Source organism: Budorcas taxicolor, chromosome 14 (assembly GCF_023091745.1).
Source record: "Budorcas taxicolor isolate Tak-1 chromosome 14, Takin1.1, whole genome shotgun sequence".
Classification (NCBI taxonomy): Eukaryota; Metazoa; Chordata; class Mammalia; order Artiodactyla; family Bovidae; genus Budorcas; species Budorcas taxicolor.
Window position 1 is genome coordinate 32558650 of NC_068923.1, and position 26131 is coordinate 32584780.

The 26131-nt window shown below is 47.1% G+C and overlaps 1 protein-coding gene across 1 annotated transcript in view; it reads right to left on the reverse strand.

Moving 5' to 3' along the window:
* Positions 1–26131, reverse strand: part of SPIDR (scaffold protein involved in DNA repair) — a 284321-nt gene that overhangs the window by 14936 nt on the left and 243254 nt on the right. Inside the window, exons 12-16 of the mRNA XM_052651854.1 lie at positions 6360–6444; positions 5270–5413; positions 5122–5181; positions 2650–2854; positions 1670–1816 (exon numbers count right to left, since the gene is read on the reverse strand). Of these exons, the coding sequence (XP_052507814.1) occupies positions 1670–1816; positions 2650–2854; positions 5122–5181; positions 5270–5413; positions 6360–6444 (641 nt within the window). The remainder of the gene's footprint in view (positions 1–1669; positions 1817–2649; positions 2855–5121; positions 5182–5269; positions 5414–6359; positions 6445–26131) is intronic.

Genomic DNA, 26131 nt, shown 5'->3' on the forward strand with positions numbered 1-26131 from the left:
ACTGTAAATGGACTGCCACCGAATCTCTCTTGAAATGGTTAAATTTCAAGTGAAATGGTTAAATTTCAAGTGAGTTTTGTAAATCTCACTGGAAATGACTATTTCTTTAAAATATGAGGTTCTTTGGAAAGGCAAGTCTCTGTCTCACCACTGTCTGCATGCTCCTGGTCTGCATCTCTATGCTTCTTACTCCCTGGCTGCAGGTAAGAGTGGTCTGGCTCCAAACCCTTCTCAGGAAGCCAGCTCTTCAAGTACATTTTCTCATAAAATGCAGGAGGGGCTTGGGGGTGGGAACTGTCACCTGGAGTCGCTTCCTCCTCCTTCCACTGGCTCTGAGCCTGGATGACCTACCCTGGGAGACACGAGGGGATGGGAGCCTGGAGAGCACAGGCCGTGGACAGGCTGTGCGGCTCTGCAGGGTCCGGCCTTCACGCCTGTCCACCGGCCCGCCCAGCCTCCAGACTCTCAGCCAGCCTCCCCTGTGCTCCTCCCAGCAGCCAACAGCCAGCCCCCATTTTACTCCAGAGTCGACCTGTGGTGCTGAAAACAGGGCTTCATCTAAGACAAAAACCTGACTGTTCCACTCCATTAGCACAGCTGGGACAGCAGAAGAGGACAGGGCCAGCTGGCCACCTTGGCCCCTCTCCTCCAGCACATGGAGCTTGCGCAGCTGTCCTGGGTTTCCCACGTGCCCTCCCACCTTTCTGAAAGGTCTGCACCAGCTCTGCCTGGGCAGGGGTGGCAGTCTGGGCCCCATCCCTGCTGTCACTGGCTCCAGCCCCCGACCCCCCTGTCAGCCTCCCGCCTGTGGCAGTGGGAGCACGGAACATCAGCTTCCCTGTCAGCCCACGTACTCCTCAACCGGCCTCTGAGGTCAGTCCTGCCATCCTTGGAGCAGAGACGAGAGAGTGGGGGCAAGAAGAGAGCCGGCTGAAGGCTGGAGCCATACTTCTTCAAGTCCGCGAGCCTGAGGAGCTACATCTCGGTGGGAACACTAGGGTAAAGGGAATGCGCTGAAGGAAAACACAACGGACTCGTGCTCAGCCTCACAATCACACAGGGGACTTGGGCTCAAGCAACAGTGGGGTCACAGCCTTTGCTGTTCATACAAAGCACACGGGGTTTGGGGGTCACGTGGCCCTGGGTGGAGGACACAGGCCCTTGACGTACGTGTGGAATCTCTGTACTTTCTGGAAACTGACTACCACGGTGCTGTCACAGATCACTGTTCCCTGCGTGTCGGGTCTTCTGACCGAACCCTCCCTCACATCCGCCTCCACCCTGAATCCCCCTACCCCCGACTGCCACCCCCTCCACACACACCTCTGCCACCTCCTCCCACTCCAGAGCTTACCCGCCCTGCCCCGTCAGCAGCCGGAGCAAGTCCTGCTCGCCCCCCGACCCCTACCTCATCTGATGGGCTCACCCTCCCCTCCCCCTCGGCTCAGGGCTCCTGTCTGTGCCCCACAGGGAGGGCCTGGGACAGGCACTCAGAGCCCCAGAGGCTGCCAACCTGGCTCTGCTTGTGTCTGAAAGGCCGGCATCTTTTCATTTTGTTCCTCATGTACCCTATGTCAGGTACTCAAACACTCACTGAATAAACAACGAACACAGTGAGTGGGATAGTTAAGAAAATACAAATCTCTCTTCCATCAAGATGGATACATACCTCGGATGCTGCAAATGGAGTTGACCCGAGTGCCAGGGCCCAGCTCATCCAGACGCAGGGGGCCTGACAGCTCCCCGGCACCCGCGGTCACACCCTCACGGGGTTTCAGAGGCAGGAGGACAGTTCGGCCAACACAGACAATCTGACCTGCCAACAGAGATGCTTTGGATTACTGCAGTTCCAGGTTTGAAACTAGCAAGTTCTCCTGCCAGGAGAGACGCATCCTTTGCCAGTCTCCTGGCAGTTAGGCGCAGAAGGGGTGGCCAGGGGCACTGGTGTGGGGCCCCTGTGTGTCCAGGGACACAGTCTGTGCAGAAAGGAAGCCAGAGCTGTAAACACACACAAACATGGGTTCACATTTGATGCACAAAGACCAACTTCATGTCACGTAGCTTCAACACTGAAAATACACTGTCCAGGCAGGGTCCTACTGTGGTTCCTGGAAAGAGTGCTGACGGGTATAAGCACACAGTCAGGTCTCCGTACCTACAGGCTCCACATCTGCAGACTCCAGCCAGCTCAGATGCAGACAACCGTGGGTGGAAAACACTTAGGGAAAGTTCCAGAAAGCAAAATGTGGATTTGCTGCACATCAACCAGGATTTACACAGCCTGACATGGCACGAGGTACATGTTTTACAGGGTTTACATGGTAAGAACATGTATGTAGTTCACATGCAAACACCACCTTTCTCTAGACGGAGACTTGGTGCTGCAGAGGGTGGACATAGAAGGATGGACATAAACGCTTGAGCTCTCTGTTTGTTTTACAAAGCGGTGCTCTAGGCAGCAGCTTTGTTACTTCTATGCCCATAAAGCGTGACCCCAACAGATCCTCCCCAGTAACCCCAGCATCACCCCTGCATGCCAGCACCACAGGCGGGGCTCTATTCTGTCTAGGCAGCTGTCACAGGGGCCTGGTCTGCAGGGAACTCTGGGCCGGGGGACAGACCAGCGCTTTCAGTAAGAGGAAGGCATACCCTGGTCTCGGAGAGCGTCCCGGAAGAGGAAGCTCTGGGAGGTGGTCTTGCAGAGAGCATCCCGGACCTCCTGGTCCAGCAGGCATGAGGTGGCCACACGCACAGGAACAGTTCTGGGGAGGCCTGAGTCCTTGTCCAGTGTCTGCAGAGTAATGTCAGTCACCACCAGCCACATCTCCCTTGGCTCCAGAAACAAACTGTCTGCCTAGAATTCAAAGTCACGGACAAGGCTATTAACCTGGTAGCTCTTCTTAAATCCAAAATTATTTTTAAAGGCGATAATCTTAGATGATTATTATTAACACTAATATTTCTGATATCATTTCAATCAGTATTTCCACAGATGCAACGGCCTGTGCATATGTGGTCTTCAGCACGCCGGACATGGCCAAGCCCAGTAAGCTCCAGCCCTGTTGCTATTCTAAGGGCCAATGGCTGGGGGGATGCCTGCCCCTCCCTGGCTCCTCTCTCCCAGTCCTCTGACCAAAGAGGAAGAAGCCACGCACTTCCTCCCAATCCCACGTCCACAGGGTGAGGATGTGAGTCATCACACTGGCTTCCACGAAGCACACACACTCTTCTCTCCTGCGAGATCTAAGTGTCCCAAGGATGAGGAAGTGTTATGAATGAAATGCTCATACCCCTGGCCCCACGGATGCACATGGTGAATCCTCCACTCCAGTGCAACGGTCATGGACGCAGGGCCTTCGGGAGGCGGCTAGGACACAACTACATCACAGTCTTCTGCCATTAGGACTCAGCAGATGCACATGGGGACAAGGATCTCACTGGAAATACCCCTGGGGTCAGCAGGGCCAGGCTATGAGAAGCTGGTTGGCGTGAGGGTCAGGGTGCTGCTGGCATGGATGGTGTGGTCAGGCTGACGATCCCACATGGCTGGTGGACATGACTGGGCAAAGACGGTGACCAGCAAGGTCAGGAGCTGTGAGCTGAGTGGAGGAGGTGGTTCACATGGTTGGGAGGTTGATTACATATAAGAAATTAGAGAAGTTTATACTGAGGAAAGTGAGAGCCAGGTTTCTCAGAGCTGGATGAGGGAGTTATTAATACGGAAGCGAGGAAATCTAGAGTCAGTGTTATGGCCTAGAGTTGGAAGTACTGGTATAAGATGATGAGTTTTAGGTAGAGACAGATATAAAGAAAGAATAGATGTGGAGCGGTAGGTACATGTGCATGAGTACACACACATACTTCCTTCTTCCATCTGCTGAGATGGCCCAGCAGCAATGAGCCCACCAAGGATCCAGATCTTGGCTTCTAAATGCCATTCTTCACTAAAATCAACCAGGGCTCCTTAGCAGACAGCTGACTTCAGAGCAGAGGAAACACAAGAGGAGTCTGAAGCATCTTATTATTGCAGAAAGTAAGGGAGCCCTTGAGGAGTGATGGGGACATGTCCAAAGGACACAGGAGCTGGCTTGAAATCTGGGGAGACGTAAGCACTGGAATAAGTGACAGCTACAGGTAACAACCCAATGAATAAAAATTCAATCTACTGGTTCAAGCTGAGATAAATGACTGAATGCATAAATAAATCAGGGAAATAAAAGTTCCTAAGTATAGCCAATGCCAACTAATAAATGTAGAAAAATGCTGGAATTAGAAAATTATCATTTAGCCACTATCAGAGTAATAATTCAAGCAAGATTCATATAGCTGTTACAATGAATGGGTAGAAGTTTTATAAGAAACAGGATAATAAAAGTCTTAAGCTATCTTCCTGTTACACAGGAACATCTGTTACACAGTTATTAAGCAATAAGTATGGAATATTTGTTAGTTAACTTTAGAGTGGAGAAGCCTGGAAAACAGCATCTTAATCGACTGGTATATCACAGCACTGGGACAGCTCCACTGTGTGCCCCTGGTATGAACATGGTATTTTTATGCGGCATAGATCACAAATCTCTTTGTGATCCGGTAAATCTAAATGGAGGGGCATTCTGTTAAGAAATCAACCTCTTCTTCAAAAATGACAAGGTCATAAAAGATAAGGAAGATAAAGAAACGTTCCATCTGAAGGAGACAGAAGGGGCAGGACCCCAAGGTCCCGCACATGGCCTTGCACTGGACGGAGGAGTTCATCTTAGCAAACGGTCAGTTTCTCAGGAAAGGCAAGGATTTCCACAGACCAGCTAAAGGTGGCAGTGCATCTGGACACTCCTTCCCCTCCACCTCTGGTCCAGCTGCAGGGCTGTGGGCAGCAGCCAGTGCGTGACAGCCACGAGGCTGCTGCTCGCGTCCTGAGAGCACGCTCTGCTGGCTTCACACCCAGGACTTCATGAGAGGCCGCAGCCCCAACTGCACAAGCATGCTTACCGCCATGTCACTGTGGATCGCGCAAAACTGGCATTCAACAATGCTTTTCTGTTTGGGTACTCCACCCATTTCTGAGGGAGATTATCCTTTGGTAAGCTGTACGACATGTGAAGAGAAAGAGAGATGGATCACCTGTGGTCTCCGGTAAATCACTCTGGCACAGAAGCTGCAATGGGTACAGAGGCCGTCCGCCTGGAACGTATTGAAAACAGTGCGTAAGTCTCCCCAAGCCCACACACACAGCAAAGTGACAGAGGCCCGGTACACACAAAGGCACCACCTGCAGAATTTCTTTTAAGAAGCGGGGAGTCGGTGGCTGGTAAAGTTCTGCAACGGGGTCGTCTTCAATTACATCAATCTGCCCCAAGTCTGGATGAGCGCTGAGGATGTAACAGAAGCTAGGAGGAGGCAGATGAGTTTTCTCCTGTTTAAAATGAAGACAAAAGTAGAATGTGAATGCGCTGCTAGAAGACTCAAATGCACTATTAACATAAATTGACTCTTCAACAGAGCCGTCTCTGCTCACAGATGCAGACTGACTCTCTGCAAGGGTCTTTACAGATGGGCTTGTTTCTCTTTGGACCCAGCATGAGAGTTTCTGTGCTCCTGAATTTATCACCAATTCAAGATGTCATTCTAGAAATTCAATCTCCAGATGCACTGAAGACTCCATTCACAAACTTCTTCCCTGTGAGGCATCTAGAAATGGCATCTCCGACTGGGCTGCTGCTCCAGCTCCAGACAGAGCTACTGTGTCCGCCTGTGCTAGAAGTCAGAACCCCACAAGCAAGGGGCCAGCTCTCAGCCTGGGGAGCCAAGGCCCGAAGCAGTAGCTGCCAGCCTGCTGGACAGGGTTCAGAGCAGGAAGGACAGATCCTCTTCCTCAGTTTTGCTATCTGTGGGCAACTTGCTACCAAACACGACGTGAGGAAGAAGAAGAGTGAGACTCCGAGCTGAGCTGAGCTAGTGGTTCGACTGATGTGCACAAATTCTGTGCACTGAGTCTCTGCTCTAACTGGTACTCAGTGGTGGTTCACTACTGACTGGAAGGAGGCAGGGAAACCACCTGCTTCTTGTTGGGTGCAAGGCTGAGACCCTCAGTGTGCAGTGGCCCATGACAATGGGGGCGGAGAGAGGTCACCGTAAAGGAACCTCCGGAAGCACGCATGTGACACGGTGGACTAGGTAACCAGGCTCTGGCCTACAAGTGAGGCAGCAGTGTGACCTCTGTCCTGGCTCACACTCACTGGATCCAGGCTTCTCAGGGGGTGCACTGTGTGTTGGGGGGTGCCTCAATGCCAGGCTAACCTCACAGGGTTTCTCAGGATGTGCACTGTTCTGGTGGGGTGGTGCCTCAATGCCAAGCTTACCTCGAAGGCTGTGCCAGGGCCTGTTGCTTTCAGAGCTGCCCGTGGAGGCCACATGGTGTCAATCAAACTAAAAAGCTCAGCCATCCTGAAGAAAGAAGAGATGCTGATCAGTGAGCCGGTCAGACGCAGGCTGAACACCAAGAAGCCAACATTCAGAATACGCAATGAAGTCAGGGGTGCACAGACAGACAGACAGACCTTGCAACCTGGAATGTGTAAGCACAGGAAAGAGACTGTTCACTAAATTATCATGCATTTGATATGTCTGGAAAAAATTCTAATTCAAAAAGACACATGCACCCCAACTTTCATAGCAGCACTATTCACAATAGCCAGGACATGGAGGCAACCTAAATGTCCACCGACAGAGGAGTGGATACAGAAGACGTGGTGCATATACATGATGGAACACGGCTGCTGCTGCTGCTGAGTCACTTCAGTCGTGTCTGACTCTGTGCGACCCCACAGACGGCAGCCCACCAGGCTCCCCCGTCCCTGGGATTCTCCAGGCAAGAACAATGGAGTGGGTTGCCATTGCCTTCTCCAACGCACGAAAGTGATAAGTGAAACTGAAGTCACTCAGTTGTGTCTAACTCTTCGCGACCCCATGGACTGCAGCCTACCAGGTTCGTCCATCCATGGATTTTCCAGGCAAGAGTACTGGAGTGGGGTGCCATTACCTTCTCTGACAATGGAATACTACTCAACCACAAAAAAGAATGAAATAATGCCATTTGCAGCAACGTGGGTGGATCCAGAAATTATACTAAGTGAAGGAAGTCAGAAACAGAAAGACAAATATCATATGATATCACTTATATGTGGAATCTTAAGAAAATGATACAAATGAACTTATTTACAGAACAGAAATAGACTCACAGATGTAAGCAACAAACTGATGGTTACCAGACTGGAAAGGTAGTGGGGCTGGGATATATTAGGGCTTTGGGATTAACAGATACATAGCACTATATATAAAACAGATAAACAGTAATAACCTACTGTATATGATACGAAAATACATGCATTAGATTGTAATGATTGATAATGGAAAAGAAACTGAAAAAGAATATATATATATGCATGTATGCATAACTGAATCACTTTGCTATCCATCTGAAACCATGTAAATCAACTATACTTCAATAAAAAAATACACAAAATTATGATGTATCTGCACAATGAAATATGATACAGCTTTTGAAACATTTACACAGAAACTATGGACATGGAAAGATATTCATGATACCTTGCTAAGTGAAAAGCAGACAACAAATTATAACATCTCTCTCTGAAAGAATAAAAAAATGTTTTTAGTGGTTATCCGAGTAGAATTTAAAGGTGACATTTATTTTCTTCTTTTGGTTTAAGTGTTTCCTGTATTTTCAAAATCAGATACATGTTACTCACAGAACAAGAAAAATTACCAATAGTATCTAAAATAAAGAATATAGTCAGACACAAAAAGACAAATAGTGTTTGATTCCGTTTATATGAGCTCGCCAACCAGACCAATTCATAGACAGAAGGTAGAGGGTGGCTGTCAGGGGCTGGGAAGCCCCAGTTCAGGGGACAGAGCTTCACTTCACAGGGTGATGGGTTCTGGGGCGTGCTGGTATGATGGCTGCAGAGCACTGTGAATGTGCTTCCTGCTACCTAAAAACTGTTAAGATGGAAACTTTTACATTATGTGCATTTTACCGGTTTTTAAAATGCCGTTTTAGTTGAAAAAAACCAAACTATGTATCTCAAAGGCTTCTTAGATTTTGCCCTAATTCTCAACAGTGTTAATAGATAATAATGTTGTTTACATTATTAAAAGCTTGTGGCCTTAACAATTAATATTACACATTCTCATTGTTCTCAACATTTAATAGCATGTATTATTTTAAGTGCTTAGGATCCAGCAGTTAAACTCAGAGTTGAGAATGAGGGCCTTGGCATCACAGAGAACGAGACTCAAAGCTTCCCTGCTGTCTTCTGGCCCCTCGCATGGATCACAGTGGAAACGCAGCGTACAGGGTGGGGTCTGCAGCCAACACCAAGACTCTGGGTCCAAATGAAGAACAAAAGTGGCAAGTAAATGGGGACATACTGGTGAAAAGTCACTCTCCCCTTCTCCTGGCAGCGGCTGTTTGTGTAGGTGATCGGACAGAGCTGGGTGACTGACCAGGGCCAGCTGAGGTTGAGAGGCGGCCACTGGATGCTGGGGGCCCCCTGGAAGCTGGAGGCTGGTGGGCCTGCTGCTCCTGTCTGCCCATTTCTGCCCCGCCTCCTTCCACACAGCTCCCTGAGGGATGGGCACCAAAGTGCTAGCCCAGTTGAGGCTTGGAGACTCGGTGAGGGAGTAACCAGCATTCACACAGTCTCATGCACTGACACAACCTCAGAGAACCCTGTATAAACAGAGTCATGTGGTGCCTGGTGTGTTCGGCTCGGCTTCCGTCACTCAGCACAGTGGCCTCAAGATCCACGCAGGCTGCAGTGGCACCAGCAGCTTGCTGCTTTTACCACTGAGCGCTGTCCATGGTGTGGATGTGTTTACCATTCACCTCTGAGGGACACAGGGGTTCTTTCCAGTCTCGGGCTACTAAAAAAGCTTGGCACAGAATTTTATGGGAATGCTGATGTTCTTTTCTCCAGATAAATGCCCAGCGGTGCAACTGCTTGGGTAAGTATGTTCAGGTTTTAAAGGGACTGCCAACTCTGTTCCTGTGTTCCTGCAGGGGACCACACCACCCTACAGCCCCATCAGCAACATATGAGAGACAGTTTCTTCACAGCCTCACTAGCATCCAAGGTTGTCACTGTTTCTCATTTCAGTTGTTCTGACAGGAGTGTGGTAATATTCACGTCACTCATGCTGTGCTTCTACCTAAGGACAGTGATGTTAAACACCTTTTTGGGCGTTTATCTGCCACATGATGTCCTCTTTGGAAATGTCTCTTCATGTCCTTTGCCCATTTTCTAATTGGACTGAGTGTGTATATGTTTACTGCTGAGTCTTGAGATTTCATTATATAGTCTAAGATATAAGATTTACAAATATTTTCGCATGGTCTGTAGCTTATCTTTTCATTCTCTTAACACAATCTTTTGCAGAGCAAAAGATTTTCATTTTGATTAAGTCCAACTTACTGATTTTTTTCCTTTCATGGATCACACTTTTGGTGTCTATCTAAGAACTCTTTTCTTAGTAGGTCCCAATGGTTTTCTACTAAAAACTTTATAGTTTTATGTGTTATATTTAAACCTAAAATATTTTGTGAGGTATGAGATTGAGGGTGAGATTAATTTTTTGCCCATCCATGGGCAATGAGCTGAGACCATCCTTCCTTCACTGAATGGCTTTATTTGCGCTTGGTCAGGAGTCACGTGGTCAGGAGTCACAGCCCTTCCTAGGTTCTCTCCACTGACTAGTCATGCCTCCACCAATGCAGCAGTTTCTTGTAGCCATTTAATAAGTTCTGAAATTGGGTACCATTCCTCCCACTCTATCCCTTTTCAAAGTGGTTTTATCTATTCTGGTTCCTCTTCATTTCCAAATAAAGTCTGGAATAGGCCTAGACTGCTGCTGCTGCTCCTAAGTCGCTTCAGTCGTGTCCGACTCTGTGCGACCCCAGAGACAGCAGTCCACCAGGCTCCCCCATCCCTGGGATTCTCCAAGCAACAATACTGGAGTGGATTGCCATTTCCTTCTCCAATGCATGAAAGTGAAAAGTCAAAGTGAAGTCGCTCAGTCATGTCCAACTCTTAGTGACCTCATAGACTGCAGCCTACCAGGCTCCTCTGTCCATGGGATTTGCCAGGCAAGAGTACTGGAGTGGGGTGCCATTGCCTTCTCCGAGGCCTAGACATATCTACACATTTTTTTGTTGGAACTTTAATGGGCATTGTGTCAAGCCGATCTACTCTTCTGGGAAGAAGTAGCATCTTTACGATGTTGAGTCTTCCAATCCATGAACGTGGCATGCGTTTATTTAGATATCCACTGATTCCTTCAATCAGTGTTTTGTAGTTTGCAGCATACAACTCCTGACATATTTCATTAGGGTTATGCCTAAATACTCTTTCAGCAACTGAAAATATTGTATTTTAAATTTTGGTTTCGAGAAGTTCACTGGAAATGTGGCTGACTTTTGAATGTTAATCTTGTATGCTGGGCTTCTGCTAAACTGACTTACTCATTTTAGGAAACATTTTGTCTTTTGCAGATTCCTTGGGATTTCTGACATAGACCATCATGTCATCTCACAGTTTTATCTCTTCCTTTCTGATTCTTCTGTTTTGCCTTGCCTCACTGCGCTAGTCAGTCTGTTTAGTACTTTTAAAGCACTCTACCAGAATCTAACATTTAACTTCCACTTAAATATAAATATATAATCTAACGTTTAACTTCCACTTTTAAACACTCTGATATGAAAAAACCCTGAGAGGACATCAACTGTAGACAAGTTCTCTCATTGCTTTCCACTTTCTCCCTGCCCTACTACATAATGAAACTACTCCAAGAAAGGCCGGGCAAGGACAACAAAAACTACAAACCCAGGTGAACTTGTGGAGGAAAGGCAAACATGCCGCTTGCCATTCTGTGCATGTGTGGCTGAAGCTAAACCCCTGGTTTTACCAACTGGACTGGTCATCTTGGTGAGTAAAAAAAGTGGTAAAATACAACTGACTGCTATATCCATGTAACAGAGCAGTAGGCCGCCATGAAAAGGGTGGAAGCATTGACACATGATGCAACATGGATGGACCTCACTATCCACGGTTCCTCACGATCCACGGTTCCTCAGGATCCACAGCCTCTCACTATCCACGGCCCCTCACGATCCATGGCCCCTCACTATCCACGGTTCCTCACTATCCACGGCCCCTCACTATCCATGACTCCTCACTATCCACGGCCTCTCACGATCCATGGCCCCTCACGATCCATGGCCCCTCACGATCCACGGCCCCTCACCATCCATGACTCCTCACTATCCACGGTCCCTCACTATCCACGGCCCCTCACTATCCATGGTTCCTCACTATCCACGGCCCCTCACGATCCACGGCCCATCACTATCCATGGTTCCTCACGATCCACGGCCCCTCACGATCCACGGTTCCTCACGATCCACGGCCCCTCACGATCCACAGTTCCTCACGATCCACGGTCCCTCACTATCCACGCCTCCTCACGATCCACGGCCCCTCACGATCCACGGTTCCTCACTATCCACAGCCCCTCACGATCCACGGTCCCTCACTATCCACGCCCCCTTACGATCCACGGCCCCTCACTATCCACGGCCCCTCACGATCCATGGTTCCTCACAATCCACAGCCCCTCACTATCCACGGCCCCTCACTATCCACGGCCCCTCACTATCCATGGTCCCTCACTATCCACGCCTCCTCACGATCCACGGCCCCTCACTATCCACGGCCCCTCACTATCCACGGCCCCTCACTATCCACGGCCCCTCACTATCCACGGCCTCTCACTATCCACGGCCCCTCACTATCCACGGCCCCTCACTATCCATGGTTCCTCACTATCCACGGCCCCTCACTATCCACGGCCTCTCACTATCCATGGCCTCTCACTATCCACGGCCCCTCACTATCCACGGCCCCTCACTATCCATGGTTCCTCACTATCCACGGCCCCTCACTATCCACGGCCCATCACTATCCATGGTTCCTCACGATCCATGGCCCCTCACGATCCACGGTTCCTCACGATCCACGGCCCCTCACGATCCACGGCCCCTCACCATCCATGGTTCCTCACTATCACATGTTCAGTACGTGCAAACTCACAGGGACAGACAGCAGACGAACAGCTGACAGGGCCGTCTGACAGTGGTGGGGGTTGGGAGAGGGAGTGGCTGCTCATGGGCATGTGCCTCTTTGGGGGAGATTCCTGAATTAGAAATCAACTGTATTGGAAATCAGCTGTTCCTTAATTAGACAGTGATGGCATCAAGTCAGGCACTCTGACTTCAGAGACCACGCTCTACTAAGAACACCCCACAAACACCCGACAGGTGTGGGGATTACTAAACATGTTCCAAGGTTAATTCAATGCATTTCAGGATGATATTTTTCAAATTGTAGATAGAGATACTGAAAAAACTAAGTGCTCAGAGGGTAGACTGACAAGGTTAAACAAAGCCACAAACAGACACTCCAGACAAGACAGCAGAGCTGTAAGACAGAGGAGCTGGTTTCCTCAGAAGCTAGTGAAAGGGAGAGAAGCCCAGCGAAGCTGGGAAAGAATCAGGGGACATGATCTCAATACAGAGGTGGGGATGTGGCAACAGAACAATTTATGGTGACCGTGGTAACTGGTCACACAGTGGTGACCATTTCATGATGTATAAAAATATCAAATCACTATGTTGTACACTTGAAACTAATATAATATTGTATGTTAATTATAACTCAGTATAATTTTGTATATTAAAAAAAAAGAAGAAAAGAAATGCATACACATCTGATATTAAGCCTTTTTTACTATTTCTTTGTACCATCACTTAAATTTATTATATAACCATGTAAGATAAATTTATAATTTTGGAATACCTCACGTTTTGCAGGATATCTGCTAGTTATATTTTTAAAATGTCCTTCCTAATCTTAATTCTTTCTTCAAGATCTAGGATATAAAAATATTAACTAGAGCTTCCCTGGTGGTCCAGTGGTTAAGAATCCACTTTGCTAAATCTCTTCCAACTCATTTGTTATAGTTTTAATTCTTTATAAAGGCTACATGATATTCCACAATGTGGTGTATCAAAATTAATTCAGTATTTTCTCTGCTGATAAGCGTTCATTAAAAAATGTCTTTATTGATACGTTGGTGGCATTTACAAGGGAACAGAATGAAATTTACATGCTCACTTTTACATTTTTAAGTTGGAACTGTAGTATTCAAACTGGTGAACAAATGCTAAACATGAGTTTATTTTCATAAACAAAACTATAATTACTGATTAAAAAAAAAAGAATCCACTTTGCAATGTAGGGGACACAGATTCCAGCCCTGGCCGGGAGGACCCCACAGGCCACGGAGCAACTAAGCCCATGTGCACAACTACTACGCCCATGAACTCTACAACCTGTTTGCCGCAACAAGAGAAGTCACGGTAATGAGAAGTTTGAGCGCCGCAATGACAAGTAGTCCCTGCTCGCTGTAACTAGGGAAAGCCCCACGCAGCAACAAAGGCCTAGAACAGCCAAAACACTAGGTAAATAAATAACTAGCAAAACTTTGGTGACTGAAGTAAAGTCTGATGCTATAAAGAGCAATATTGCATAAGAACCTGGAATGTTAGGTCCATGAACCAAGGCAAATTGGAAGTAGTCAAACAGAAGATGGCAAGAGTGAACATTGACATTTTGGGAATCAGCAAACTAAAATGGACTGGAATGGGTGAATTTAACTCAGGTGACCACTGTATCTACTACTGTGGGCAAGAATTTCTTAGAAGAAAAGGAGTAGCCATCATAGTAAACAAAAGAGTCCAAAATGCAGTACTTGGATGTAGTCTCAAAAATGACAGAATGATCTCTGTTTGTCTCCAAGGCAAACCATTCAATATCAGCATAATCCAAGTCTATGCCCTGACCAGTAATGCTGAAGAAGCTGAAGTTGAACGGTTCTATAAAGACCTACAAGACCTTCTAGAACTAACACCTCAAAACGACATCCTTTTCATTATAGGGGACTGGAATGCCAAAGTAGGAAGTCAAGAGATATCTGGAGTAACAGGCAAATTTCACCTTGGAGTACAAAATGTAGCAGGGCAAAGGCTAAAAGAGTTTTGCCAAGAGAATGCACTGGTCATAGCAAACACCCTCTTCCAACAACACAAGAGAAGACTCTACACATGGACATCACAGATGGTCAATACTGAAATCAGATTGATTATATTCTTTGCAGCCAAAGATGGAGAAGCTCTAGACAGTCAGCAAAAAGAAGACCAGGAGCTGACTGTGGCTCAGATCATGAACTCCCTTATTGCCAAATTTAGACTTAAATTGAAGAAAGTAGGGAAAACTGCTAGACCATTCAGGTATGACCTAAATCAAATCCCTTACGATTATACGGTGGAAGAGACAAATAGATTCAAGGGATTAGATCTGATAGACTGAGTTCCTGAAGAACTATGGATGCATGTTTGTGACACTGTATAGGAGGCAGTGATCAAAACCATCCCCAACAAAAAGAAATGCAAAAAGGCAAAATAGTTGTCTGAGGAGACCTTAAAAATAGCTGACAAAAGAAGAGAAGTGAAAGGCAAAGGAGAAAAGGAAAGATATACCCATTTGAATGCAGAGTTCCAGAGAATAGCAAGGTGAGATAAGAAAGCCTGTGAAAGTGCTGCAGTCAATATGTCAGCAAATTAGGAAAACTCAGCAGTGGCCACAGGACTGGAAAAGGTCAATTTTCATTTCAATCCCAAAGAAAGGCAATGCCAAAGAATGCTCAAAGTACTGAACAATTGCACTCATCTCACATGCTATCAAAGTAATACTCAAAATTCTCCAAGTCAGGCTTCAACAATACGTGAACCTCCAGATGTTCAAATTGGATTTAGAAAAGGCAGAGGAACCAGAGATCAAATTGCCAACATCCACTGGATCATCAAAAAAGCAAGAGAGTTCCAGAAAAACATCTATTTCTGCTTTATTGACTATACGAAAGCCTTTGACTATGTGGATCACAACAAACTGTGGAAAATTCTTCAAGAGATGGGAATACCAGACCACCTAACCTGCCTCCTGAGAAATCTCTATGCGGGTCAAAAAATAACAGTCACAACAGGACATGAAACAACAGACTGGTTCCAAATTGGAAAAGGAGTACGTCAAGGCTGTACATTGTCACCCTACTTACTTAACTTATATACAGAGGACATCATGAGAAATGCTGGGCTGAATGAAGCACAAGCTGGAATCAAGATTGCTGGGAGAAGTATCAGTAACCTCAGATATGCAGATTATACCACCCTTATGGCAGAAAGGGAAGAAGAACTAAAGAGCCTCTTGAAAGTGAGAGAGGAGAGTGAAAAAGTTGCCTTAAAACTCAACATTCAGAAAACTAAGATCATGGCATCTGGTCCCATTTCTTCATGGCAACTAAATGGGGAAACAGTGAGAGACTTCATCTTTTTGGGCTCCAAAATCAGATGCAGATGGTGACTGCAGCCATGAAATTAAAAGACGCTTGCTCCTTGGAAGGAAAGTTATGACCAACCTAGACAGCATATTCAGAGAAGGCAATGGCAACCCACTCCAGTACTCTTGCCTGGAAAATCCCATGGACAGAGGAGCCTGGTAGGCTGCAGCCCATGGGGTCTCGAAGAGTCGGACACGACTGAGCGACTTCCCTTTCACTTTTCATTTTCATGCACTGGAGAAGGAAATGGCAACCCACTCCAGTGTTCTTGCCTGGAGAATCCCAGAGATGGGGGAGCCTGGTGGGCTGCCGTCTATGGGGTCGCACAGAGTCGGACATGACTGAAGCGACTTAGCAGCAGCAGTAGCAGACAGCATATTAAAAAGCAAAGACATTACTTTGCCAACAAAGGTCTGTATAGTCAAAGCTCTGGTTTTTCCAGTGGTCATGTATGGGCATGGGAGTTGGACTATAAAGAAAACTGAGAACCGAAGAATTGATACTTTGAACTGTGGTGCTGGAGAAGACTCTTGAGAGTCCCTTGAACTGCAAGGAGACCAAACCAGTCTATCCTAAAGGAAATCAGTCCTGAATATTCATTGGAAGGACTGATGCTGAAGCTGAAACTCCAATACTTTGGCCATCTGATGTGAAGAACTGACTCATTGGAAAAGACCCTGATGCTGGGAAAGACTGCAGGCAGGAGGAGAAGTGGATGACAGAGGATGAAATGGTTGGAGGCATCACCGACTCGATGGACATGAGTTTGAGTAAGCTCCAGGAGGTGGTGATGGGCAGGGAAGCCTGGTGTGCTGCAATCCATGGGATTACAAAGAGTTGGACACGACTGAGCAAATGAACGGAACTGAACTGAGCCCAAGTTTGTATAAAACAAGTACTTTGTGCATTTCTGTTCTACCTGGGCAGGAACTGCCACACACACACTCAGCGAGGGAAGTAAGGAATTCTTGCTGCAAGCTGCTGCTGTCCAGAACTGCAGACAGTTCTCAGGCTGGTCTCATGGCCCAGGAGGTCTTTATCACTTCAACAGCGTCACATGACCTACTTACCAGTGTGGAGGCAGGAACACACATTCCACACAAAAACTGTCAGCCCAGGTTTTCTGATAGATACATACACTAACATTACCAGTGCGCTCTCATATTTGAAACAAGCTAGCCTCTTCACAATCTACTCCATCACCACGAATTCGCATACCACGTAGCTGCCCTGCACAGACTCCTCGGAAGACCCTCTGCTCTCCTGTGGGGATGGTCTACGTGGGCACAAGCAACAAATCAACAGAACCCTCTGCCAAGTGACTGGGCTCTGAGGACAAACATAATATGGTAAAACTGCAAAGAAGACAGCAGAGGAAATCAGGGCTGCAGAGATCCTGGGGCATGGGGTGGTGCCTGGACGCGCAGCATGTTTTGTTCTTTGAATTTGGTGGTGGCATCCTGGGTAGCCCGACAGTTGTTCACTCTACTCTGCATTCAGGAACGGCTCTCATGTCTGTCACATTTCCCCATAAACAAGGCTAAGTGAAAAGATCAGTAAAGGAGACACAGGGCACACACACGTGTCCGTTACTAGTGGTGGCAGAAACTGGAAAGGACACCGTTGGAAACAACAAAGAGAAAAGCAACCATTCTTCTTTGTTTATAGACAACTTTGTATTCATGGAGAAAGATGTGGAGTAAATGCCCAGCGGAAAGGAGATGTTTAAATTTCCTTTTCTCGATGTATTAACAACCAGTGACAGCAGCAGCTGTACCATGATCTCCCACAGATAATCCTGAGAGGCCTGGTCTGACGCTTCTCCAACATGTGGTCCAGCCCCAGGGCACCCTTGGGACCACTCTCTCCACTGTCAGTGATTCCAGGCAGACGAGCAAAGTCTTTGGTTTAAAAAGAATAGTAATGAAAATGACTATACTATAATGAAAAATAGTAACAAAAATGTCCAGTTCTTAAAAGTCATATTTTCATTAGTAAGTGCCTAAACAGGAAAAAAAAAATGTTGAACTAAACCTGAGGCATTCAGTGCAATTATTTAGTATGTATCTGATGTTCCTCCTGTCATTCAAGATAATTCCAGCAGAGATGGCTCATCACTGCTGTTTAACAAAAACAATGGAAAACACCAAGAATCTAAATTTACATCACTCCTGACAAGAAATGGTCAGACTTCTGATCTGAGGGCCAGGGATTACAACTATAAAGCAAATGAGAAATTTAACAGAAGTGAATTCCCCTGGAACTGGAAGTAACTACATGTAGGCCGGAGCACCAGAGATGCAGGCGCTGGCCTCTGGAGGACCAGGCTCCAGGCCCACCCCTGACCTGCAGCCAAGTTATTACTTAGTCTCAGGAGCTTCCGGGTCTTTACTTAAAAACACAGTAACATGACCTAATTTGCCAGCGGGCTGGAGAGTTGAAGGGAAAGAAAGAAGGACCATGGTGACGATGACACTTCTCTTCCCACTTCCACGTCCTATATGAACAGACAGGCATTTTACTGCAAACAAAAAGATTTAAGGGGGTTCTACCTAAAATTATAATATGTAAGATTCTCCAAATTTGAGAAGGCACTTAATAAAAGCAAAATCAAGCATTTGTGTTTCATATTTGAGATGAACAAGGAACATCCCACCAAGCTTCTGAATTACATGGCCCAGTGCCCCACGATAAGGCCTGCTGCCACAGGTTATTATGCTGAGAGAGGAAGAGAAAGAACCATGTATATATTTTTTAATATTTAGTTTTATTTATTTGGCTGTGCCAAATCTTAGCTGCAGCACGCGGGATCTAGTTCCCTGACCAGAGATGGAATCCAGGCCCCTTGCCTTAGGAGTCTTAGCCACTGGACCACCAGGGAAGTCTCAAGAAAGAACCATGTTGATATGTGAAATGTCCAGAACAAAAGCCAGTCCTCAGGGATCACTTCCCAATCATGCAGCCCCAGGAGCTGGGTGGGGGCCATGGTGGCCCAACCCACCACCTCCCAGTTCTAAACAGAAGAGCTCTATGCAGATTTGTTATTAACACAGAGCTTGCTGTTTGGACTTCTATTTTTTAAAAGTTTGAAAGCTTAAAACTGCTGGTCCCCTACAGGTAGAGCATTATGATTTTTGTGAGATGAGTGTGGGGAGAAGGGGAGTACTGAGATTTGTAGGAGAAAGAATGAATGAAAAAGCAAAAAAATCCCATCCACTGGCTGAATTCTAGACTTCCTGTGCTGCAGGTAAATTCACTGGATAAATTACTAACCAGAGTTAGGCAGCAGATGTTTTTATGTTCCTGTATCAGCTGATCTTCCTGACTGGTCTCTTGGATTCCTGTTTTAGCTAAAATCTCTCTGTACTTTTAACTCCACTGGCTTCATTACCCCTTCTTGCCCCCTGTTATAATTAACAAGGCCAACTTGACTTCTAGTCTATCCTGGAAAAAAAAAACCAAAATACTTTCAACCTCTAGTTATCATTCTTCTAAGTTACTCATCGTACTCTTCCCATTTTGTTTGTAATAACAAGAAAAGAGTTAGATTAATGCTGACCAGAGCTCTACTTTTTAGTTAATCGGAAAAGAGAAAAAAGGAGGAGGAGCAAGGGTAGAACCACTACTATGGTGTTTTCAGGTGTGCAGAACCACTTCTGTGTGTGAACTCACGAAACCACAACCACCTGGGAAGGGAAGCGCTACCTCTCCTGCCTGATGCCTGAGGGGTCAGCCCCCAGCGCACTGACCGGTGCCTGAGATGAGACTCACAGACAGTGGTGCGGAGCCCTGCTCTCCCCTCCACTGCCTCTACTCAGACCAGTGTCGCTCCTGAAGCTTTGATTTTGCTAAGCAAGCCCCTTGCATCAGTCAGGCCGACACTGCCAAAATCACCCCAGTGAACTGGGTTTGACTGTGTCCCTCAAGTCATTGGGGGGAAGAGGGTGGAGCAAGGTGGGGGAGGTGTCTGAGCCACTTCTGAGATTGCTACTAACAATTCCTTTATGTTTTCAAATGGCCAAGAACTACTGTGACAGTCTGCTGTGGTTCAGACCTCATCATTTTAGTCGGGTTTTCACTGCACCCTCTATTAATTGCTACAGAGGACATGAGGATAAGTAACACTTGGCTCCAGCAAGACAGTCTATTTTTGGTCAAGAGATAAGAGGAATGAACTTATGGGTGGGGACACGCCCTCCCATGGGTGTCTGCCATGAACTGGATGAACCTCACCAGCCACACCCTGAAAGCCTCTGGGTAAAGCCCCACCCGCTCCAGCAAAAACCTCCTTGGACTGTCAGTGCAGCCCCGCTGGCAGGTCCGCTTCCTGCCGACTGGACTGACTTCAGCCCTGCATCCACACTCAGCCGCCGTGTTCATGAACCACTGACAGGGACAGACATGCAGAGGGCCCTCGGGGCAGAACTTCTGTATCTAACTGCCGACAGACAAGGTGAATTTCTTTTTATTGGATGGCTTTTTGAAGCACTACTAGGGCAGTGATCCTGACAGTGGTTAATGCTTGGCCTACACAGTTCAAACGCCTCTTTCAGGTGGTTTGTGGTTCTCCCTCCTCCTCTTCCTGTGATCAACCTGGTGGGTGTATGAGCCTTTCTGTAACCTGCCGGTTTTCCCCTTTGTCAATGTCTCCCTCACTGGTTACATAGAGAGATATACAAGAGTTTTCTCTTCTTAAGGGTTGTTCATTGAATGATAAAGGTAATGAATGATTCAGAAGTGCCCAGTTTACTAAATAAATCTGTCCTAGTTTCCCAGAAATAATCTTTACGGTTCAAGTTCAATACTCAACATTTCCTCCTGAGCCCCTAATTCCCTAATTGGGTCTTTTTGAGTGATGTGAAATTATGCCTAGACATTCCATTTAGAAACTATTCTTCTCCAACTGGACTTATGACACATTTGTAGTTGTTTTCATAACACAGTGTACTTTTTGGGCAATGAATTTATTTATGTCCCTTTAAAAGAATGAGGTGAAATTCACATGATGCAGGATTAACCAAGTCACACAGCATAGTTCACTGGCAGTGAGCACATTCACAACGTCGTCCAGTCCTGGAATACTGTCATTGTCCCAGGAAGACGCGGTGCCTACCAGCAGTCACCCCCTGCTCTCCTCCCGCCTGGCGAGCACCAACCTGCACTCTGTCGCCATGGGTTTCCTCTGTTTCATGTAAGTGGGACCCCACAGCATGCATGCAGCCTTCTGCATGGACTCTCTTTACTCAGCATCGTGAGTGAAGAGAGAACACCCAAAGTATTCTACATGGGTCAGTCCTTCGTCTCTTTTGGCCAGTTTTTTGAGCATCCTTGGTTTTAGGATTTAGTACATTCTCTTTCAGTGACACTTTATTCTCCTGCCATTAACTGGGTGGTGAACCTACCAGGAACAATTTTTCAAAATGATGAAAGATTTCTTGAGTATGTCTCTTGAAAGAGGATTCCAACCACAGCAATGCGAAAACCCCAAGGGAAGTGTGTCTGTTTAAGAGGCAGCCATTTGAAGAGGGGAATCAAAGGAGGAAGTCATTGAGGCTTCTGTTCCCAGGAGAGCACTTACCAGACACGCTTTCTGCTGAAACAGCATCTGAGATGATGCCTCAACAACGGCCCCCAAGCCCCATCCACTTGTGTGGACAGTTCCTAAAAGCTTCCTGTGCTGCCCCTCCGTGCACCTGGTCATACAAGGGCCTCCAGGAAACTGATGCCCCAGGGCCCAGAGTCACAGCAGAGCCTGACCTGTGCTAGTCACCCTCACCTGTTCCAGGCCCTCCTCCATAAGCAGGGATCCCATCCCTGACAAAATGCTTTCCCAACACCCTCAAGCGCGTGCCCCTGGACAGTGGGGAGGACCCAGGGTCCCAGCCCAGGGTACACAGAGGATGTGTTTCCCATCTGCACTTGGTCTTCGGACAACTTAGTCTCCACTCTTCCCTCTAAAACTGTGCACCAGTGATTACTGCTAAGAAAGCACAAGTTCAAATCTTGTTGAGGAAAATCTAAGATGAATCCAAGCAAACGACTAATGTCCATTCCATAAATGCTTATTATGAGCCTCTCAGGTGCCAGGAACTGAACCGTGCACAGGAAGTACAATGGTGAGTGAGAAACAGAGCCTGCACTCACAGAGCCTGGCGATGGGGAGGCCAGCGTGGACACTGGCCACGAGGTATGCTAATCCACAATGGTCTACACCATGCAGAGGGGAGTGACTGGGTTGAGAGCCAGTCTGTATGTCAGTAAGCCACTGGGACTCTGGGCTGTGCAGCCTGTACCTGGCACAGGCCAGCTAGGGGAGCCATTCCAGGGCTCCTCAGACAGGTGTTGATAATTGCATAGTATCACTAAGATGTCACTCAAATTTACATCAGAACACACCCCTCTGGTGGGACACAGGTCAGGAGAAACCCACACAGCCCTGAGCGCTGGGCCAAGGGAGCTGCTGCAGGAGGCAGAGGGCCTCAGCGAGCCCGGATATGAGGCAGGAGGGACTGGTACCTGGGACAAAGGGTGACTGCTCTGGACAGGAAGTGCTGAGGGCTGGGGGTGGAATGGGGGCTTCTGACCTCCTGGCCATGGGTTAGTTTGTGAGCAAGCTAACTAAACTTGGTTTCAAAGTTGAAGACTATTGGTACTTAATCTGTTACCTTTAAAACAAAAGCTGGCATGTAAACACCAACTATTAATTGGACCATTCTCTGAAATACACCCCGCTCAGACACGGCTGAGCGACTTCACTCTCACTTTTCACTTTCATGCACTGGAGAAGGAAATGGCAACCCACTCCAGTGTTCTTGCCTGGAGAATCCCAGGGATGGGGGAGCCTGGTGGGCTGCCATCTATGGGGTCACACAGAGTCGCACACGACTGAAGTGACTTAGCAGCAGCAGCAGCAGCAGCAGCAGCAGCAGCAGCAGCTTGCGCAACCCCTCACACTATCCTCAAAGCTTACCAGTCTCCGCCCCAGGCGGGGGAGTGGATGTCTTGACCAGGGGGGTGTGTCCTCCCGCCCTCCCCTGAGTCCTCAGCCCCAGACACCTGCGGTTTTCTCCAGGGTCCCCAAATCTGAACCTGCCCTCTGAGCCCTACAAAATGGCTGCTGTGTCTGGCACTCACTGGTGGGTGTGTTTCAGGACCTCCTCCTGGCTCTCCTGCTGGTCTGTGAGCTCGGGCAGGAAAGGGCTAATCCACACTCCTGGCATCAGTCTTGGCTCCCTGGAGAATTTCCCGACTACCAGCCCGGAGCTACCGGAAGTTACAAGTCCACGGTGCCAGGTCCCTCCTTCTGCCCTCAGTGGCTGCAGAGATTCCCAGGTCTGCACCCCTGCCCCAGTCTCTCCCTCTCTTTCAAATATATTAAAAATACAAGAGCAGAATCAACTCTACTCCATTTTCAATTTTGTTACCTCTTCATTTCTTCTCTCAAAAATTCCTAGGGGCCCTAATTTTTCCTGGGTCACTGCAGAATTCCTAGTTAACAGGATCTGAGGCTTCATCTGACTGACTTTTTATTTCAGTACTTTCTGGTTTAGGATAAATCCCCCAAATCTAGCAGAGCAGTAACTAATCAGATGCATAGCACAAACAGGCACAAATATTTAAAGAATAAATGAATTATACTTTCTCTTAACCCTACTTTTACGTCTTCACAGATAACATCTTACCAATGTGAGGAGAAAATTTCTATTTGCAAAATCAAGATGTCTCAACATTCTTTTCACTCACTGCTTTCAGGAAATCTTCTGAGATCAGACATTTAAGACCTCATCACTTAAAGCAACAACCGCCCCAGTCCTTGGGCAGGTCTAGTCTTCAGTTCAAAGGGGGACAATTCAGGGTCAAAGACCGTGAAAGTTTCTCCTTCATCATGGTCAGCACTCAGGCAGACTCGTCTGTATACAGTGAAAGTGAAGTCACTCAGTCGTGTCCGACTCGTTGCGACCCTGTGGACTGTAGCCCTCCAGGCTCCTCCGTCCATGGGATTCTCCAGGCAAGAACACTGGAGTGGGTTGCCATTTCCTTCTCCAGGGGATCTTCCCGACCCAGGGATCCAACCCAGGTCTCCCTCGTCGCAGGCAGACGCTTTAACCTCTGAGCCACCAGGGAAGTGAGGGCTGACTTAACAACAGTCTTCAATAGTCTTCAGTACATTACTCTCAAAGTGCCACTGGAAAAAATCTAAACAAAGTAGTACCTTATGAACTAATACTGCACTTTAGAGGGTCAGTAGCTTTGGTTTTAACAAGTTGGGACATAAGTACTAGCAGGATTTTGAATTGAAAGCGGTTCCCCTCCCCTGCAAAAATGTTGCTACTGTGTTTTCTATACTTCTAGGGTTAATATATTTCAGAAAAGTTCTATTTTCCCTCAGTATTGCTATATCACATAAAAATAAGATTACATACTAATCAGCAAGAAAAAGATAAAGCTCATACCCAGAATTATGACACCAAAGTAAAGTGAGTTTTCAGCCTATCTGACCTCTAAACCGTTGCAGAGGCCACCTGGGAGAACAAAGATCAGGGGACACGCCTGTCCCTGGACAAACAGCCGGAGTCTTGGGGAGGAAGAGAGCAGAGCAGGGGTGGGCTTAGCAGTGCTATTTAAAATGGTCTTTTCCATTATATCCAGGCTATTTTCCTGACTCTTCTCACTTTAACTGGTCAGCACAGATACAAAACACCAAAAATAAATGTGTCAGAGAAACACAAAAGACGGCTGTTTTTGTTCAACCATTCCAAGGGGGGCAGGTGAACAGGGTGGGGTCCCCGGAACAGGGGCCCAGCCCCAAGGCCATCAGTCCACCCAAAGCTGCCACTATTGACGGTGGACCAGAAGAAACCCAGGAGCTAAAATTTAAAAGACTCCATGACTTAGCCCAGACATAAAACTACCTTCCAACTGGCAAAGAAGTAGCTTTCTATATTAGATATTGGAGTTATATAATTATAAGTAATCATTTTAGCTTGAATTCTGGGAAGTAAGTCTATTTTGTCAAGGTTTATGAGAAATATATTTTGTTAAGGTTTATGAGTTGCTATGAAACACAATAATTTGGGGAAAAAAGAGGCAGTTTTTGTTTACTGGGCCATGGATGGATGACTGACAGTGGGTGATGTCACTAATAGGCAATTATAACATTCAGCATTCCAAAACTATTAAATAATTTGTTTTGAAAAAAATATAGCTTCCAAAAGAACAAAAAGACAATCTATTTGGATGGTTACATGTCAAAGTAAAGTGAAATACATAAGATAAATAAATTAATTCCAACCTAAAAAGAAGTATCAACTATTTCAATGGCAACCCACCCCATTATTCTTGCCTGGAAAATCCCATGGACAGAGGAGCCTGCGGGGCTATAGTCCATGGGGTGGCAAAGAGTAGGACATGAGTTAGCAACTAAAAGACATTTAGTCAAATTTTAGTTCAACTTAAAAATGGAGTGGATTCCAAAAGTTTGTCTGTAAACAAATTTTTTAGACTAAGTGCATTTCCTACAGAAAAAATATGTCCTATGGCAACGTTGTAGACAGCAGTATACCTCCAGTACAACTCACAAGAACCCGATTAAATGTCAGGTTCACAGACGGTTCTGTGGCTTCATGGAAAAGAGCAGGTGCTTTATGGAGCCAGAGCCCCTGGGCCCCAGGCTCTGTCAGTCCCCAGAAGCATGGCCCTGGAGGTGAGTCCTGCCTTCACCAGCAGGGAGTGTGTCCCCAGGAGCAGCCCCTTGGCCTGCAACACTCGAGATCTGCCAGCTGGAGGGGCTCCACTGAGATGCACGTGACGCAGAGCCCCCTGTACCTCGCATGTAGTGGTGACGGGGGGAACTGTGCTGAGTGCACCTCTGGGAGGTCTACATGGGGCCAGTGGAGTTACTGCCACCAGGCTAATGTCGGGGCAACACCTCGCTTACCACAACTACACACGGTCTTTCCAGATGCTTGTGATTCTGAAACCAAGGGCTAAATGAGGTTCAACTTCGTAAGGACAAGGTTCATGCAGCCCAGTTGGGCTTTCCAAATATCTGGGCAGTGCTGTGCCTAACCTATAAGGCAATTACATTACAATACAGCCACCTTTCCACAATCAGGCAGAAGTACCTGCTACAAGACAAATGTGCGTGAATCAACGCAGGGCTCACAGGGGGTCTGTCCTTCAGGAAAGCAGGGTCCTGGGTGGAGCCACTGCTCACCTGCCCGGTGCCATGTGAAAGACAGATGAGGCACAGAGCCAGGATGGGAGAGTGGACTGTGGATGGAGGTCGGGAGGAGGAATGCTCGGCAACGCTCAAAGTTTAGGAAGACCACAGCAGACGGCTGCAATGCAGACCACTGGCTTCCAACCTGCTCTAAGTCGGACCGCATGTGCACATGATGGGCTTGCCCTCCCTCAGACAGTGTGACAAGCTCAGACATTACTCCAGCAAAACACCAACATCAAGACCTACGATGACATGCTGTTTGAGGAAAGAGGCTCCAATGAGAAACCCCCAAATTCACTGTTTACCATTCTCTACATGACTGAATAGTTCCATTAAAAACGTTCTTTTTTCCCCTAACTCAAGACTAAGATG